Source organism: Suillus plorans (assembly GCF_016647745.1).
Source record: "Suillus plorans strain S12 chromosome Unknown HD556scaffold_87, whole genome shotgun sequence".
Taxonomy (NCBI): Eukaryota; Fungi; Basidiomycota; class Agaricomycetes; order Boletales; family Suillaceae; genus Suillus; species Suillus plorans.
The window spans coordinates 173,032-188,792 of NW_024537471.1; the positions used below are offsets into that span (position 1 = coordinate 173,032).

The 15,761-nt window shown below is 50.1% G+C and overlaps 6 protein-coding genes and 1 non-coding gene across 7 annotated transcripts; 5 read left to right on the plus strand and 2 right to left on the minus strand.

The window, feature by feature from the left end:
• The first annotated feature begins 124 nt into the window (after positions 1 to 124).
• HD556DRAFT_1413161 (uncharacterized protein) lies at positions 125 to 1,433 on the plus strand. The gene is made up of 4 exons (XM_041304230.1): positions 125 to 673; positions 734 to 920; positions 973 to 1,018; positions 1,070 to 1,433. The coding sequence occupies exons 1-4, from the start codon at positions 491 to 493 to the stop codon at positions 1,263 to 1,265; spliced, it is 612 nt and encodes a 203-aa protein (XP_041154275.1). The 5' UTR covers positions 125 to 490; the 3' UTR covers positions 1,266 to 1,433.
• On the plus strand, positions 1,227 to 1,893 carry HD556DRAFT_1012825 (uncharacterized protein). Its single transcript, XM_041295871.1, has 2 exons — positions 1,227 to 1,415; positions 1,476 to 1,893. Exons 1-2 carry the CDS (start codon positions 1,271 to 1,273, stop codon positions 1,799 to 1,801), a joined length of 471 nt encoding a protein of 156 aa, XP_041154276.1. The 5' UTR covers positions 1,227 to 1,270; the 3' UTR covers positions 1,802 to 1,893.
• A 722-nt stretch (positions 1,894 to 2,615) lies between these two features.
• HD556DRAFT_1449370 (uncharacterized protein) lies at positions 2,616 to 3,111 on the plus strand (the record flags this gene model as incomplete). The annotated part of the gene is made up of 4 exons (XM_041307584.1): positions 2,616 to 2,665; positions 2,722 to 2,820; positions 2,870 to 2,965; positions 3,021 to 3,111. 4 exons carry the CDS (start codon positions 2,616 to 2,618, stop codon positions 3,109 to 3,111), a joined length of 336 nt encoding a protein of 111 aa, XP_041154277.1.
• A 7,510-nt stretch (positions 3,112 to 10,621) lies between these two features.
• Positions 10,622 to 11,868, minus strand: HD556DRAFT_1013063 (uncharacterized protein). Its single transcript, XM_041295872.1, has 7 exons — positions 11,659 to 11,868; positions 11,569 to 11,596; positions 11,474 to 11,509; positions 11,335 to 11,412; positions 11,202 to 11,254; positions 10,819 to 11,126; positions 10,622 to 10,764 (listed from the first exon to the last, which is right to left on the minus strand). Exons 1-6 carry the CDS (start codon positions 11,698 to 11,700, stop codon positions 10,848 to 10,850), a joined length of 516 nt encoding a protein of 171 aa, XP_041154278.1. The 5' UTR covers positions 11,701 to 11,868; the 3' UTR covers positions 10,622 to 10,764; positions 10,819 to 10,847.
• A 33-nt stretch (positions 11,869 to 11,901) lies between these two features.
• HD556DRAFT_1013108 (PCI domain-containing protein) lies at positions 11,902 to 13,815 on the minus strand. Its single transcript, XM_041295873.1, has 5 exons — positions 13,526 to 13,815; positions 13,129 to 13,477; positions 12,664 to 13,076; positions 12,233 to 12,609; positions 11,902 to 12,172 (listed from the first exon to the last, which is right to left on the minus strand). Exons 1-5 carry the CDS (start codon positions 13,761 to 13,763, stop codon positions 12,038 to 12,040), a joined length of 1,512 nt encoding a protein of 503 aa, XP_041154279.1. The 5' UTR covers positions 13,764 to 13,815; the 3' UTR covers positions 11,902 to 12,037.
• A 61-nt stretch (positions 13,816 to 13,876) lies between these two features.
• On the plus strand, positions 13,877 to 15,217 carry HD556DRAFT_1413244 (Oligosaccharyltransferase subunit Ribophorin II-domain-containing protein). The gene is made up of 5 exons (XM_041304231.1): positions 13,877 to 13,942; positions 13,995 to 14,180; positions 14,230 to 14,431; positions 14,488 to 14,769; positions 14,822 to 15,217. The coding sequence occupies exons 2-5, from the start codon at positions 14,062 to 14,064 to the stop codon at positions 15,038 to 15,040; spliced, it is 822 nt and encodes a 273-aa protein (XP_041154280.1). The 5' UTR covers positions 13,877 to 13,942; positions 13,995 to 14,061; the 3' UTR covers positions 15,041 to 15,217.
• HD556DRAFT_t114 lies at positions 13,880 to 13,951 on the plus strand. The gene has a single exon. It is a non-coding gene; the product is annotated as a tRNA-Cys (tRNA).
• Positions 15,218 to 15,761: the final 544 nt, after the last annotated feature.

Below are 15,761 nucleotides of genomic sequence, written 5' to 3' on the forward strand. Positions count from 1 at the left end.
GCGACAGCGGCGGACTGCCTTGTCTGAACGCGTAACGTTGAATCTGTACATGGGATCTGGGTTCTCGCAAGCCGATTCGAAAGACCCCGGTCAACTGTGGCGGTGTTATCACAGGAAAGAATATCTCGGAGTCTCAAAAGGTTTACGATAAACACAATGCCCTTTGTGAATCTATCTACAAATTTTCCCCCTCAAGTTGCCCTACCAGGCAGAACTTTTCAGACCCTACTAGCTGCCGCGGGAGCGAGGTATCACAATAAGACCCCATTGACACTCGGCACCCTCACCATTTGTATCATGCCAACTTTACATCAAGGAAATTTTTGTCGAGAATTGGTTGGAGGTAGATGCCATGGCGGGCTGGTCAGGCAGGAACTCAAGCGGTCGTACATGGTACTTTGCATAGAGGTGGGAGAAAGAGACATTAGCAAGGTTGAAAACGTGCCTTTGTATCACTGCGCGGCGCCTGCCACGCCGAGCAAGGCTGACTATGTCAGTGTCAGAAAATGCAAGTTGTCGTCTACAGACAGAACATCTCCTGCCTAATAAGGTTATACCTAAGCCTACGGAAAGTCATCATGGATATCTGACCGGTGAGTACTTGAGTACCGGTGACCGTCCAAGGTACAGTCACATCCAAGCAATCTGCTATGTGTTAGGGCCATCACGTCAGGTGAGGTATTACAGCACTTCCAAGCATCATCATGGCAGGCGTAACTGATGAAATAGTAAGGGCAACGTCAGTTCTGGCGTCTCTTATATATACTATGATAGTGGCGGCTCATGCCAGTGGCTGGCTCATCAATCACTTGATGGGCTTATCAGAGCTTCTTTTGTTCGTATATGGACCTGTTGGCCAGCTAAGGTTGCTAAAGAGTTGACCGTTATCGCAAACTTCTGCCGCCCTAGCCTCATAAAAGGTGTCCCTGTATCTGTCTCAGCGTGCTCTCATCACCTACCGTCCTTGACTAGCTATGTCCTACCCCAACCCAGAAGATCGCAAGCACAACCCACAACGGTATCTATTGGTTTTTACCCCACATCATTAATATCTCATCCAAGTTATCAGCAAATCCGACGAAACTACTTCCAAGGTTCGCAGATCCAAGGATGCGAAAGATTCCGAAGACGAACGACCCAAGGATTATGTAGCCAGCTCCTCAAACCACGAGAGGTACAAATTTTCCCGCTTCACTCTGGTTTGTAATGCAGAGATTGATCGCTCATCAGGTTCACGAGTCGTGGAAGGCAGGATGAGCATCTGAGACGAATGCCGCAGGCACAGATGCAACCCAACACCTGGTCAAATCCTCCTCCTCAACATCAAGGCTCCAGTATGCAGGCACCTCGTCAAGCTAATCCTTCATACTATTCACCTGCACAATACGCTCCTGCACAACATGCTCCTGCACAACATGCTCCCGCTCAACGTCCCCCTGCTCAGCACGCTCCTCCACAACATGCTCCCGCTCAACGTCCCCCTGCTCATTATGCCCCCGCGCAACATTCCCCTGCACAGTACGCTCCCGCGCAACATGCCCCTGCGCAACATGCCCCCGCACAACGTCCTCCTGCTCAGTATGCCCCTGCGCAACATTCCCCCGCACAGTACGCTCCTGCGCAACATGCCTCCGCACAACGTCCCCCTGTTCAGTATGCTCCTGCGCAACATGCTCCTTCGCAACGTCCCCCCGCACAGTACCCACCCGCACAGTACCCCGCACCTCAGTTTCCTCCCGCACATTACCCATCTCAGTTTCCTCCCGCACAATACCCACCAGGCCCTCCAGGGCGAAGGTGAGGGATGGTTTAGGCTTTAGGTATCCATCATTCGCGGTGTGACTGCTACGACTCCCACACGTCAGGTGTAACAATGTATTCCGGTTATCTCAAATATGTACAACGAAAGAAAGGTGACGACACGTTGATTACGACTAGTATTCGAAACTTCATGTGTTCCTTACGAAAATTCACTTCACATCTAGCTACTTCAATTTAACACTGCAGTGTTTGTCTTCCAGAACTTGTAGTGGTGTGCAACAGCCTTCCAACATTTGCTCGAACAATATCGAGACCAAGCGCATCCTAACTTCTAGTAACGTGCACGTGCTAGAAGTTGATGCTTGCCGAAGCTCGAGAACGTTCATGCCAGCCTGATTATAAGAGTTACCGGCGCACAGCCCTGAGTAAAATTACCATATACTTACTAATTAAAGTACTATTTGCATAGGTTTTCGTTTTCGCGAAGACTCGGCACTGCCCGGTCTCGAAAATCCGCACTTCACACCGCGGGCTTTGAATTTGTATGCGCCGCTTCTTGTTCTGGAGTCTGATGAACCCTTGGGAAAACATCGACGTACGCACCATGTACATGTCCAGTCGATAAAGGAACATACAAAACAGTGTCAAAGGTTTCTGTCATGTTACAGTATCAAGGCACTTACCCCAGACTGATCTACAGCAAGTACAGCAACCTTCAGTCAATTTATAACTGACCGATGAAGTACACTATGCTGCAAATACCAGTGTTGTTCCACCAGGTTGTTCTTCCCGTGTCAGATACTGCCTCTTCACCATATAATAGGCTGTTATCTGAGTTCGATCATCAATAACAAATGACTTCCTTCCAAATCACAGAAGATCTTCTCGCTCAGGAGAAAGCTTGGTAGGATGATCCACCTCCTAGTATGAATTATCAATGAAATCATTCATTGCCTCCAGGTTTCCAATCAATGCAGATGTTGACTCAGAGTCTGATGATTCATCAGAGGAAGAGCATAGTCCCGAGCCAGAGGAGTCAATCCAGGGTCCTTCAACTGGGTTCGTTCATTTAAATCACAAGCGGGCCCAGGATCTCACTGTCATTTAGTTTTTCCAAGCGCGGACCGCAGAAACACGATTGTGATGTCCCACCAAAGAAAGACAAGAAGAAAGACAAGAACAATTGTACTCCACCGATTGCCCCGTACGTTCAAATATTATAAGCAATCCGGTCTCATGATAATAAATGGTTACTCAAGGCCTCGTAAGACTACCCAACCACCTCCGGAAAAGAAGCCCAACCCAGTCAATTACTCAACCGGCCAGACCAAGCAGGGAAAGTCTAAGTGACTTGTGCCCTACCGCGGCTGTACAGTTATATACCATTTTCTTTCGTATCTGAGGGTTCTGTCTCATGTAGATGTGCAATGTTCCCGGCCACTGTGCCATATGTTAACCCTACGCATGTCTGTCATAATGTCCGAGTCAATATGAATATGGTATGGTACGCACTGTACATGCAAGGGACATACATAACACAGTGCCGAGGTTTCTGTCGTGTCACGGTATCAAGGCACTTACACCAGACTGATCTACAGCAAGTACGGCAATGAGTCAGTTGATACACAGGACCTTTATAACTGACCAATGAACGTTCGCGTTGTAGTAGACAAAGAGCGATTTCTACGCTGCCATGCTGCAAATACCAGTGTTGTTCTTCCTGTGTTAGATATCGTATCTTCGCCTTATAACAGGCTGAAATTCTAACTCCTCGATCATACTAAATACCAAATGGCCTCCTACCAAATCACAGATCTTATCGCTGAGGAGAAAGGGTAAGATGATCTACCTCCTAGTATGAATCATAAATGAAATCATCCATTGCTTCCAGGCTACCAACCGATATAGATGTCGACTCAGAGTCTGATGACTCCGATCTCTCATCAGAGGAAGAATTTAGTCCAGAGGAATCAGAGGAATCGATCCAGGGTCCTTCAACTGGGTTCGTTCATCTAAATTGAAGCGGGGCCCAGGATCTCACACTGTCATTTAGCTTTACCGAGCGCGGACCAGCCGACCCCAGAAGTGCGACGAAGAAAGACAAGAAAGACAAGAATACTCTTCCACCGATCTCCCCGTACGTTCAACTATTATAAGCAATCCGGTCTCATGATACTAACAAGTGGTTACTCAAGGCCTCGCCCGACCACCCAACCACCTCCGGCAAAGAAGTCCAACCCAGCCAATTACCCAACCGGCCAGACAAAGCAGTCCAAGTGATTTGTGCCCAATCGTACAGATATATACCATTTCCAATATACCATTTTCGTTCCATGAAAGATCAGTGTCTGAGGGTTCTGTCTTGACAATTCTCATGTAGATATGCAATGTTCCCGGCCATGCCATATGTTAACCCTATGTTTTTCTCTCACAATTATGATACACATGTCAGTCATAATGTCAATATGTTATGCACTGCCAACACTCGTTCTTTGGACAGTTGCTTCTCAACGAGAACTCGAGGTTTGAGGACGTGGGGGTTGGGTTGCTAGTGCGGCGTTCTACCATGTGCCTTGTCGTTATGCAAAATTCGCATGGGCTCTTTAGTGTTGGACTACGAAGCCGAGACGTCCGAGACGAGAGAAGCCGAAGGATCCGAGATAAGGATGTCCGGGAGGTGATAGGTACGAGCTCAAGCCAAAATGGACATAGGCGAGCGGTGGAGTGACATCGGCTCGCATCCTAGATTATTTTCAGTCTCTCATTCATATATTCAAGTTCCTGACACACTTACTATAAGACCAGTACCAGTAGCGCAGGTGCATCTCAGTTTCGTTCAAGACACTGAGATGTACGTTCTAAAAGTCACCTAGAGTTGTTAACACGTCTAACGTTAGCTGTAGCTTTCTCGTTCTAGGTAGACGCACCGTTTGTAATAGAGTTTCGTTCAAGACACTGAGATCTTTCTCGTTCTAGACTCCTCGTTGTTCTTGCGCTCGTTATAAACGCCTTTAGGTTATGAGCCCTGCCACCATCATGGAATCTACGCTCCCCGCTACCAACTCCAGCCTGTTCAATATCCCGAAGCTCGCAGAAGATGGCTCGAACTGGATTACTTACAAAGAACGAACACTAACGGCTATTGGAGCGCGAGGTTTGATGCGATATACCGATGGTCGAGTCTGCGAGCCTATTCCTTTCGTCGTCGATCCGAAAACCAAGGCCGTTAAAAAGCCTGACGGGTCAACGCCATCGCAGACTGAAATAGACGAGCTCGATAACAAGATCGACGAGTATCACCAGAAAAACTCACTCGTGAAGCAGCAGATATTTAGCACGATCACCGATCGGCTACTACTGCGCGTCCAGAAGCTTGGGGACGCCTCCGAGATCTGGGACGAGATTTGTCAGATTCACGAGGGTAAGACTGAACTCGTGCAAATTGACTTACGGCGTCGGTTGCAAGAGACACGCTGTGATGAAGGAGGGGACGTTAAGGCCCACTTCACAGAGCTCATGAGGCTCCGCGAGTCCTTGGCCGGAATGGGCGCAGGTATCGTCGACAACGACTTCCACGCCATCATCTTGGGCTCGCTCCCAGAATCCTACCGACCACTCCTATCCTCCATCAGCGCAGCGGCTAGGATAACCAAAACTCCGATCACCTCCTACGAGCTAATCAGCATCGTGACCGAAGAGTATGAGCATCGCCTACTCACCGAACGTCGTCCCACCAAAAAGGGAGCCTCTGGCTCCGCCCTCTCTGCGAGAGAAACAAAAGGGAAAGGTAGAGCGTCAGCAGGCGCCGCCAAAGCCAATCCGGACGTCACCTGTTTTAACTGTGACCGGAAAGGCCACTACAAGACCGACTGTTGGCGTCCGGGTGGTGGGAAGGAGGGACAAGGTCCCAACCAACAGAAGAGGAGAGGTGAGAAGGCGCCGAAGCAGGCAGCCAACTCAGCCACACAGCCAGAGCCCCACGACGACCAGTATGCCTTTGTCACGTCAGACTTGGCAAGCGTGGCAGGCGAGCTAAACGTACCTGTCGAAAAGCGAGGCGCCATCGTAGATTCGGGCGCGACCTCCCATTTTTGCCCTGATAGAGCCAAGTTCACGAACTTCGTGAGTATCCCTCCCCAAGACGTTCGGACGGCCGACGGTTCCAGTTTGAGTGCCATTGGGCGAGGGGATGTGCACCTGGAGCTACCGCTCGGTGAGAAACGTACAAGGGTGACATTAAAAAACGCACTGTACGCACCGAAGATGGCCTTTACGCTAATTTCCACGAACCGTATCGCGGCAGCTGGTCTAGCCGTGCTGTTCGAGGGCAGGATGTGCAAGCTCTTATCCAAAGGGCCGGACCGAAAGGTCATTGCGGAGATCCCGCAGGTTGAAGGTGTTACGGACTAGGATAGTTCGAGCTCTCCCTAGGCGGATTGCCTAATCTGATAGCGGGCTCGCTGTTGGAGAGACGGGGATCTTCTCTCGAATGAGAGGTTCGGGGGTTCCACTTAAGGTAGCGTCGGCTTTCCTTAAGGTGCGGCTTAGACTGAAGGACTGGGACTGTCTTTCAGAGGAAGTTCTGGATAAAACCTAGTAGAATCAAGTAGGGAATATACATGATTCTAGTCTGCTCTATATACTGTCGTCCGTGTGCACAGACCAATACTACGTTCGGTAGGTAGATGTAAGTGTGTCTATACAAGGGCATCTTATCTGATGCCATGCGGTCGATTATCTATGCATGAGGCTTACCATGCCTCTCTTATCTGTCCTCAAGGCGTAACATGCCTTTGAGTCTAACTGCGCATGCTAAGGCATGCGGCTTGTCTTCTGACCATGAGGCAGAGCTTCCTCATGATCCGGGTCGAGGACCATCTAGGTCCGATCAGATGTAGCCTAGGCTGGTCTAGGTCATCTAACGGCATCCAGGCCGTTCTAGGCGTCTCTACGAGTCTCCGTTGAGTCGGTAAGTCTTCCAAGACGGTGCATATGGTGGGATAGGGGCTAAGGTCATGATGACCTCCGTAGGAGGGGTTCTCGGTTACATGTTATTGTAACAGAAGGCCTGTATAGCGTCGCAGGAGGACAACAACGTCAGCATCATGCCAACGTCGCAAAAGGCAAGCTCACCGTCAGCAGCGCCCACAAAGTACTGGGACACGTGTCCCAGACTGCAGCCGCCGATGCGATCAGAAAGGGCCTAGTCACCGGCCTAGAACTGGATGAGGCGTCGAAGGCCGAATTTTGTGAAGCCTGCGTCCAAGCTAAGTCAATGAGGAAGCCATTCCCAGAGGAGAGCACAAGCCGCGCACTTACCTACGGCGAACTTGTGCACACTGATCTATGGGGCCCTGCCCAAACGGCGAGCATCGCCGGGTGCCTATACTACGTCACGTTCACGGATGACTACAGCCGACAGACCAAAGTTCAGTTTCTCAAACTGAAGAGCGAGGCACTTACCGCATTTAAGGGCTATGAAGCCTGGTTGGCGCGTCAGATGCCGGGAGTTCGGCTGCGAAAGGTCCGCTCGGACAGAGGGGGAGAGTATCTCAGCGCCGAGTTTGACCTATACCTCCATCAGAAGGGCATTGAACGTCAGTTGACGGTCCACGACTCACCTCAGCAGAATGGCGTAGCCGAACGCCTGAACAGGACCCTCGTCGAGCACGCTAGGGCAATGCTGATAGGGAGAGATCTCCCGAAGTACCTGTGGGCGGAGGCAGTCAACTACGCGACTTGGTTGAAAAACCGCTTACCATCAAGGTCCACCCCTGGCACGACGCCATACGAGCTGGTGCGGAAGGCGAAGCCAGACTTGTCGCGCGCCCATGAGTTTGGGGCGAAAGTCTTCGTCCACGTGCTGGATGCAGGGAAGTTGGAGCCGAAGGCGGAGGAGGCGATATTCGTAGGGGTAGACGCTGAAAGCAAGGGTTATAGGGTGTACTGGCCGGGGAAGCGCCGTGTATCGGTGGAGAGGAACCTCACCTTTGCACCGGCAGAGATCCTGGTGGATGCACTGGACGAGGGGGAGCCTACCGCTGTTAACGAACATAACAGCGGCAACAGTAATAATAATAATTTACCTCATAGCGTCCAGCCCATCACCACTACCTTGCAGCAGCAACCTCAACCATCTACCGCCCAGCAACCTCAACCATCTACCGAGCAGCAACCTCAGCCATCTACTCCTCCAAGGATGACGAGGGCAAGACCTCCTCCAGGCTACTATGCGAGCCTGAACGAAGGCAGCAATGCAGCGGCTATAGCGATGGAGAACCTGTTGGAAGCGTCAGAGGTAGATTTAGTGGACGAAGAGACTCACCTTCAACTTGCCTTGGCAGTTGCCCAACCAGAGCCCACCTTGCAGCAGGCGTTAAACGGACCGGATGGAGTAGAGTGGCAAGAAGCTGTTGATTACGAGATTAGTCAACTTGAGAAGTTGGGGACGTGGGAAGTAGTAGACTTACCTCGTGGCTCTAACCTCATCCCCTGCCATTTCGTTTTGGCCACGAAACGTGGACCCGACGGCGAAAAACTCAAACTGCGGGCACGCCTCGTTGCCAACGGCCAGAGGCAGCAATTCGGCGTCGACTACTTCGACACGTTCGCGCCGACAGCCAACATGAGCACCATACGCACCGTGCTGACAATGGCGGCTCAGAACGACTGGGAGATCCACCAGGTCGATATAAAAAGTGCGTACCTGTATGCCAGTATCCAGGAGGAGATTTACATGCGCGCGCCACCCGGCTATCTCATGGAGAGTCAGCGAGGAAAGGTGTTGCGGCTGCGAAGGAGCTTACCTGGTTTGAAGCAGGCCGGTTTTGAGTGGGCTGAGGAGTTAGCGGGAGTCTTTGCGAAGATAGGATTCACCCGGTCCAAGGTGGACCAGGCAGTGTACTACAGGCGGGCACCGGGAGAACACGTCGTCATCACCGTTTCCGTGGACGACATGGCCGTCACCGCCAACAGCACCTCCCACATCACCCGTTTCAAGTCCCACCTCCGCGAATTCTTCGAAATCACGGACCTAGGCGAGCTAAGCTGGTTGTTAGGCCTAAAGGTAACACGAGACCGTGGTGCACGTACCTTGACCCTCTCCCAAAAAGCCTATGTCGACACGATCGTCGAACGCTTCTACATGGGAGACGCTAAGAGTGCGCAGACGCCGATGGAGCCAACACTTACCTTGTCCGTTGAGCAGGGACCTGCCACAGTGCAGGAGATCCAGGCCATGCGCGACGTGCCGTATCAGCGAGCCATTGGCTCGCTGATGTACGCAGCCACTAGCACCAGGCCTGATATAGCATTCCCCGTCGCGACGCTGTCGCAATTCATGCGCAATCCTGGTAGGCCCCACTGGGAGGCCACCAAAAGGGCGCTACGTTACCTCAAGGGAACGGGAGACTACGAGCTGACACTCGGTTCGACGGACGGCGGCCTTGAAGCCTTCGTGGATGCAGACTGGGCGTCCCAACCCCACCGACACTCGATGTCCGGGTATGTCGTTCTATTAAACGGAGGGCCAGTGGCATGGAGTGCCCGTAAGCAACCACTGATCGCGCTATCCACGGCAGAGGCTGAGTATATCGCCCTGACCAGTGTGATACGCGAATTACTTTACCTTCAGTTGCTCATCGAAGAGCTCTACGACCCCGTCCCACATCCCATTCCCGTGTTCTGTGACAATCAAGCTGCGATAGCATTAGCATCCAATGGAAAGTTCCAGTCACGCACCAAGCACATCGACCTTCGATACCACTTCGTCCGCTCACACGTCAAGAACGGCACCTTCAAGTTATTCTACTGCCCCTCCGAGGACAACGTCGCTGACGCCTTTACGAAGGCGCTCCCACGACCACGACTCCAGAAGTTGAGGATGCTGATGAGTGTGGCTTGCGCTCGAGGGGGAGTGTTGGACTACGAAGCCGAGACGTCCGAGACGAGAGAAGCCGAAGGATCCGAGATAAGGATGTCCGGGAGGTGATAGGTACGAGCTCAAGCCAAAATGGACATAGGCGAGCGGTGGAGTGACATCGGCTCGCATCCTAGATTATTTTCAGTCTCTCATTCATATATTCAAGTTCCTGACACACTTACTATAAGACCAGTACCAGTAGCGCAGGTGCATCTCAGTTTCGTTCAAGACACTGAGATGTACGTTCTAAAAGTCACCTAGAGTTGTTAACACGTCTAACGTTAGCTGTAGCTTTCTCGTTCTAGGTAGACGCACCGTTTGTAATAGAGTTTCGTTCAAGACACTGAGATCTTTCTCGTTCTAGACTCCTCGTTGTTCTCGCGCTCGTTATAAACGCCTTTATTTAGCACAATCAACTATTTGTGTAGCCGTGCGGCAAGTTAAAAGACTCCCTTCAGATTCACCAAAGATTAACTTTCGAATTCCAGCATGTCCCCGTCCTTTCGTTTGATTATCAGGGGTTCGAACCATAGATGGAAAATGTATCTTCTCACTCTAGTACGAAAGCCAAGACTGGAAACCTACTACTGATATCTCGTGGAAGAGGGATCAAAAGAATCTAGGAATGAGTGATATCCGCCAAATGATCGACCGAGTCCTCTCACAGAGACATCAGGCAAATTGACAATAAACCCCCTATGTCGCCTGCGCCAGATAACACAAAGTTCTGCAAGGTTGTCATAATAAACATGAACCGACGTCACCATAGTCCTGTAAGACCCATTTCATAGCAGAAAGTACACACCCAAATGTAAATTTCCTCCGCTTAAAAGACCAGACAACTTGCATATTTTTCCAGCTCTGAACTTGCGTTGTGCTTCTGATGATAGAATCATGCATGTAAATAGAAGGTCTAGTTATCCGAACTCCACAGCATAGGCATGCTTCTCCTTGTGATAAGACATATTTGAACTTTGCATACAGCAGCCTTTGAGGATCGCTTGATGCGAAGAGGTCCTGGTAGAAGAAACAAGAACGAGGCAGAGCAAATACGACAAATCTGGCTCGGTTAAAATAAAGATCTGGCAACGAGGCAGTTAATTCATTGGCAAGACTCCTGTCACTATGTCTCAAACCTTTGAAATAATAACCCTGAACAAGCATGCTACCTTTTCCGAGCCATGGGAACCCATGATCGAGGCTCATCGGATCCTGACAATGCCTCAGCCCAAGGATCCCGTGTTTGTGTTTTCGGTCGTCGATCAGATTCTGGTGGTTCTAGCCTTTCATCCCTAGACACGTTTCGAGACTGCGTCTCAACTGCAGAATGGTGGCTGGGTGCCTCCAGTCGCTCCCTATTGGCTCTTTCTGCTTCATCCCTCGCTTCTAGAATAGCTGCGTTTAACTTAACTCGTTGCTGACGTGCTAGATCCGCTTGTAGTTCCTGTGAGTGTGACAATATATATCAAAATTCACGTAAAATATTAGCAAAGTATCAGGTTAAATTAGTGCGTCCTACCTCAATGCCCGGCGGATCGGGCCTAGTGTGCGTCAGCCATGCTGACCATTGCACTGCACACAATAAACACGAATAAAAAAGGAGTAGGCAAAATCAGAAATCAGAACGTAACGATAAAAATGGAGGTACAAACCTGGCAAGCGTTTGCCACTAGCAACGTACGCCCACATGTCCTCGTTTTTCCTGTACTTCACTGTTCGTTTGGAACGTCCTTTGCACATAACAAGTAGACCATAAGTGGGGACTTGAAAGAGGTTCCGGGACAATCGTACCATTGTTCGCATTTGGATACTCAAAATACTTGTTACCTAAACGTTATCGGATCAAGAGACACAGGACAAGGCTTTGTGTCACGGCCGGAACGTACCTTCCATGTCCTTTCCAACGAAATATGTCTACAGGGAACCGTTAGTAACGGAACGAGTCATATGGCGTTCTGGCCCGGTCTATCACATACTGGCTTCAATATTCGCTGCCACAAACGCCTCACAATTGACATGGTGCCGCGGTAAGACGGCTGCGAGAAAAGAGCACTGAAAATTTTAAACAGATACTGCCTCTCGAGGCACAGACAACGCCTCACCAGTTTTTTTGCCGAACGGAACAAGGTGACTTGAGTCGTCTGTTGTAACACTCCGAGTGCCGCGGAGATTGAAACAGGCGACGGAACATCACTCAGCCATTACATAAGTTCAGCCCGAACATTGCCGTGGGGCTGGAGTGCGACCTAACTCTAGGAAATACTTGCTAGCGAGCCGCTCCAACACTACTAGTACCAGCTCCAAAGCGAGTCATTGAAGCGTATTGCATTATTTCTACAAGGGGAATGAAATTCTCTAGTAATCTCCAAGACCCTCATCGTCATCCAAGTCTCCCTCTTGTATTTCCTTTGCGAGCTCTTTCTCGCGCTCCCGCGCATCCTGCGCAGCAGCAAGCTCCTTACGGTGTGCATTAAGAGGGTAGCGCATAGCCTGCAAGATCCAAGTATGAGATATACCCGACATGAAAGTTTCCAACGGAAAAAACTTTACCTTGACACTCTCGTTATGCAAATCCAAGCAATATCCGATTCGTCTGCCAAACATATCGCTAGCCTCAGGGCCGTAGCCATCCTTCTGACTTCCGCATTCCATCCATCCTTTCTCATGGACGATTCTGCCTTCAATCACACCGTCCCGAATGGCCTTACCAACAATATACTCTGCGTCTTCCTCGGAATCGAGGTGGAGTTTCAAGCAGATGTCACGCAACGAAATCCTCGAGTATGATAGAGAAAGCCTGCGAATACCAGTCTTGATAACATTTTGCCGGAGCCGGACAATCAGGGTATAAGTTTTGTCGGCCTCGAACTGTGCAGCATGTTTATTCAAAGTCGTCTGGAATTCCGATAAGGAGCCTGTCCGAACGGCTAGGGAAAAGCGTCAGCAATTGCATTGCTTTGGACAGCAGTAAATTTTCCTACCCTTCACGATATCAAAATAAGCACTTAAGGCTTTTTCTAATACCGGATGCCGGAAAAGACCCCGGTCCGGAATGTCACCCATTAAAAGTTCAACGATCACAAAAAGTTTGTGCACGACCTGGTAGAACCCTGGCGCAGTCTTTGCAGCAGGGGCGCGACGGATAGCTTGTTGCAAGTTCGTGTGTGCCGCAGTATAATTCAGTTGCACCGCTTTGATGCGCCCAAGACAATAGTGGTAGCGGGCATACTGCGGGTTGCTCGCTGAGGCAGGGAAAGTAGTCTTGGACACTAGCTTGTCAGCCTGGTCGTAAAGATTATAGTGGAGATAACCCCGAAGTAAGCGATTGATCAGCGAGGCTTGCGTGTCATCATCGTGACGAAGAGACGCAGTGCGTTGCGCAGCGAGGAACATTCTGGAAAACGACAAGTTAAGACCGTGCCAAATTTACATGGACCTGAACTCACGGGCGGGCATCTGCCAACTCTCCGCCGAGTTCATATGATCGCTCTACGGCAAACCATATCTTGGCAGCTATTGGGTCCATACTTCTACGGTTCATGGCCTGCATTTTGTCGACAGTCTCGTGAGAAAGCTCTATGGACTTGGAGTATGTGTCTTTGGACGTGTGGAGATGATGAATGATGAGCAGACGGAAATAAATCTCAGCTTCTGGTACAGGATCAGAAGTTGGCTTCGACGATGGAGGCAAAGATGCAGTAGCATTTGTCCCTGATGTTGTATCTACTTCCATGGACTGTTCCACGGCAGGAGCAGGAGGAAGCCATGATAGTAGAGAATTCTTGACAGCAGAGTCTGCGCAAAGTTGAGCATACGAGTAGAAGGTGTGAATGCACCACACACCTTTGGGATAATTCTCCTCGATGGCATCGCGTAGAACCTTGTCATTTATGCGCTTTCGCAGCGCAGTTAGTGAACGTAAGACGCGATGAGTGAGCCGGGTTTCGAGGTCATTGATAGCACGGTCGATGAGCGCGATGTTAGCTTTAATCTCCTGCGTCGGTGTCGGTGGTTCTGGCTTCCTTTCATCTTTCTTTTCGTCCTTCTTGTCGGTAGCCTTCACAATCTCGACGTCGGGCATGATGCAAAGGATAGTTAATGACGCGGTGACGCGTCCTGCCAGTGTGTTGATGGGGTCAGTATTATGTAAGTCTTGGAAACGGTAATATATCATTCAAGTGGGCAATGTGCGATATCGACTCTATAGCTCAGTGGTAGAGCACACGATTGCAGATCGTGCGGTCCCGTGTTCGAACCACGGTGGGGTCTTTTTTTGCTCTTCAGGAATAAATTGTTTTTATTATTTTTGTAGAACTTTAGCTGAGCTTGAAGACTTAACACGTCATCCAAACTGGGACTGCAACATCTTAACTAAAACCATGGTATGGCAATTCTCTTGGCTGCTTCTTGCAGCAACTGTCCAAGCGGCCTCTTTGTCCCTTCAGTCTCCTCGTTTCACAATTAGCACGCCAGATGCGACTCAGCTGCGCTCGGACACGTATGCGCTAATCACATTCCTGCTGTAGTATAACTCATATGCCATATAGCCTGTCCTTGACCGAAAAACCAGAGCCTTTGACTCTTGGCCCAACTGACACTCTTAAGCTTACGTTCCAGATAACGGAAAGTGACGAGGGCAAAGGTGTTCAACCGCACCAAACCTTCCTCCGATTCTATGACAAGGCGTCTGGCGAGGAGGGCATCCAGCCTGTTCGTGTGACCCCAGGAGGAAAGGCTAAATTTGAGCTGGTGCGTTGCATCACTTTTGCTGTTGCAAAATGCGTTAGATTTAATCGCCATGTTAGAACATGGTGCGCCCACCTGCGTCCATCCCGCCAACCACGCACAACCCCCTTGAGGTCTCGCTTATTCTGGGCTCCTTCGTGCACGCACCTGCACAATACGACCTTTTTGACCTCTACCTACCTGCCTCCCAAACTCCTGCTGAACACCCGGATGAAGCGTCGTTCCATGTCCTCCCCGCCATCAAGCATACCTTCCGCCCTGAACAAAAGTCACCTCCTCAGTTTGTCTCTGCCGTATTTGCAGCGACTGTACTGTCGCCTTGGCTCGTGTTGATCGGACTGGTACGTTTTTTGTATTAAATCAATCCTCAGCTGACGAACTTTGTTATCAAAGTGGAGTAAAATTGGCGTCAAGGTCCCGAACCTCTTTTCACTCAGTATCATACCCTTTACTGCCCTCCTCGGCGCCTTTGAAGTGCTACTTGTCTGGTATTGGGTAGATCTCAAGCTTGGTCAGGTGCTTCTGTACGGAGGTATCCTTGCTATTCCAACCGTGTTCGCTGGTAAGCAAGCTCTGTATGCGACTGGAGAGTGGAGAGCCGGTCGGAAGTAAACGTTGCGTACTTGTGACTTTGTACCGTGTCAATCACAGCGTCCCTGGTACCTATCGTGGCTTTCCCCTGCGGACAGACAACATACTTAGCATTATGAGGACATGTAGGCAAGTGCAGCTTGCCTTTTCCATCGAGGCAGACTATCGCCCTCTATGCCCCTTGCCTTGAATAAAATTTGGCATCAATATGTTTGACGCCTGCTGGCGTTAAACACCGTTGCTGATCAGATTGCAAGTGTACATACAAACATGCACGTGCGTTTACATTCCCAATTTCACAGGTTAGCGGGTAGGAAAGATTATGAGGGCTTGAGCGACCAGGTCAACTTCGCTCGTGGCATTTTCGGTGTGAGTAGCATCGTTTCTTTCCAGGTTGTTTCTAAACACCGGCGGTAGTTGTCAAGCTCTCTGACCCGCGCTGTTCTTGACCTCCGGTGAATGGATCCAGGAAAATCATATTCTGCATCGCTTACAGTACACTGCACATCCACAAGACATTGTATTTGTTTGTTGATTCCACGAACTTGGGATGCGCTACCCTGAACACCAGCCTACACCGCACTGCGTGCTTCTGAGATTTGGCTATCTTTCAGGTAGTGTTCATTTCCTTTCTCCGGAATACCCAAGCGAAATAAAGGTCACAGTTTCAAGATTTTCTTCACCACCAAACAACGAATATTGGACGGGTGTCGTCCCGTTTTGGTATCGGACTTGTCCTGAG

What these genes read in the sequence shown, in the direction of transcription:
- HD556DRAFT_1013063 (XM_041295872.1), bottom strand. Translation starts at nt 11,700, where the DNA reads ATGTCAATTGTGAGGCGTTTGTGGCAGCGAATATTGAAGCCA. An exon ending in GGCAGCGAATATTGAAGCCA is followed by an intron (nt 11,597 to 11,658) that starts GTATGTGATAGA and finishes GGTTCCCTGTAG; the next exon opens with ACATATTTCGTTGGAAAGGA. An exon ending in TAGTGGCAAACGCTTGCCAG is followed by an intron (nt 11,255 to 11,334) that starts GTTTGTACCTCC and finishes TATTGTGTGCAG; the next exon opens with TGCAATGGTCAGCATGGCTG.
- HD556DRAFT_1012825 (XM_041295871.1), top strand. Translation starts at nt 1,271, where the DNA reads ATGCCGCAGGCACAGATGCAACCCAACACCTGGTCAAATCCTCCTCCT. An exon ending in ACAACATGCTCCTGCACAAC is followed by an intron (nt 1,416 to 1,475) that starts ATGCTCCCGCTC and finishes CTCCCGCTCAAC; the next exon opens with GTCCCCCTGCTCATTATGCC.
- HD556DRAFT_1013108 (XM_041295873.1), bottom strand. Translation starts at nt 13,763, where the DNA reads ATGCCCGACGTCGAGATTGTGAAGGCTACCGACAAGAAGGACGAAAAG. An exon ending in TTATTTTGATATCGTGAAGG is followed by an intron (nt 12,610 to 12,663) that starts GTAGGAAAATTT and finishes GCTTTTCCCTAG; the next exon opens with CCGTTCGGACAGGCTCCTTA. An exon ending in TGCATAACGAGAGTGTCAAG is followed by an intron (nt 12,173 to 12,232) that starts GTAAAGTTTTTT and finishes TGGATCTTGCAG; the next exon opens with GCTATGCGCTACCCTCTTAA.
- HD556DRAFT_1413244 (XM_041304231.1), top strand. Translation starts at nt 14,062, where the DNA reads ATGGTATGGCAATTCTCTTGGCTGCTTCTTGCAGCAACTGTCCAAGCG. An exon ending in GAAAGGCTAAATTTGAGCTG is followed by an intron (nt 14,432 to 14,487) that starts GTGCGTTGCATC and finishes TCGCCATGTTAG; the next exon opens with AACATGGTGCGCCCACCTGC. An exon ending in GGCTCGTGTTGATCGGACTG is followed by an intron (nt 14,770 to 14,821) that starts GTACGTTTTTTG and finishes TTGTTATCAAAG; the next exon opens with TGGAGTAAAATTGGCGTCAA.
- HD556DRAFT_1413161 (XM_041304230.1), top strand. Translation starts at nt 491, where the DNA reads ATGTCAGTGTCAGAAAATGCAAGTTGTCGTCTACAGACAGAACATCTC. An exon ending in TGTTAGGGCCATCACGTCAG is followed by an intron (nt 674 to 733) that starts GTGAGGTATTAC and finishes TGAAATAGTAAG; the next exon opens with GGCAACGTCAGTTCTGGCGT. An exon ending in CCGCCCTAGCCTCATAAAAG is followed by an intron (nt 921 to 972) that starts GTGTCCCTGTAT and finishes GTCCTTGACTAG; the next exon opens with CTATGTCCTACCCCAACCCA.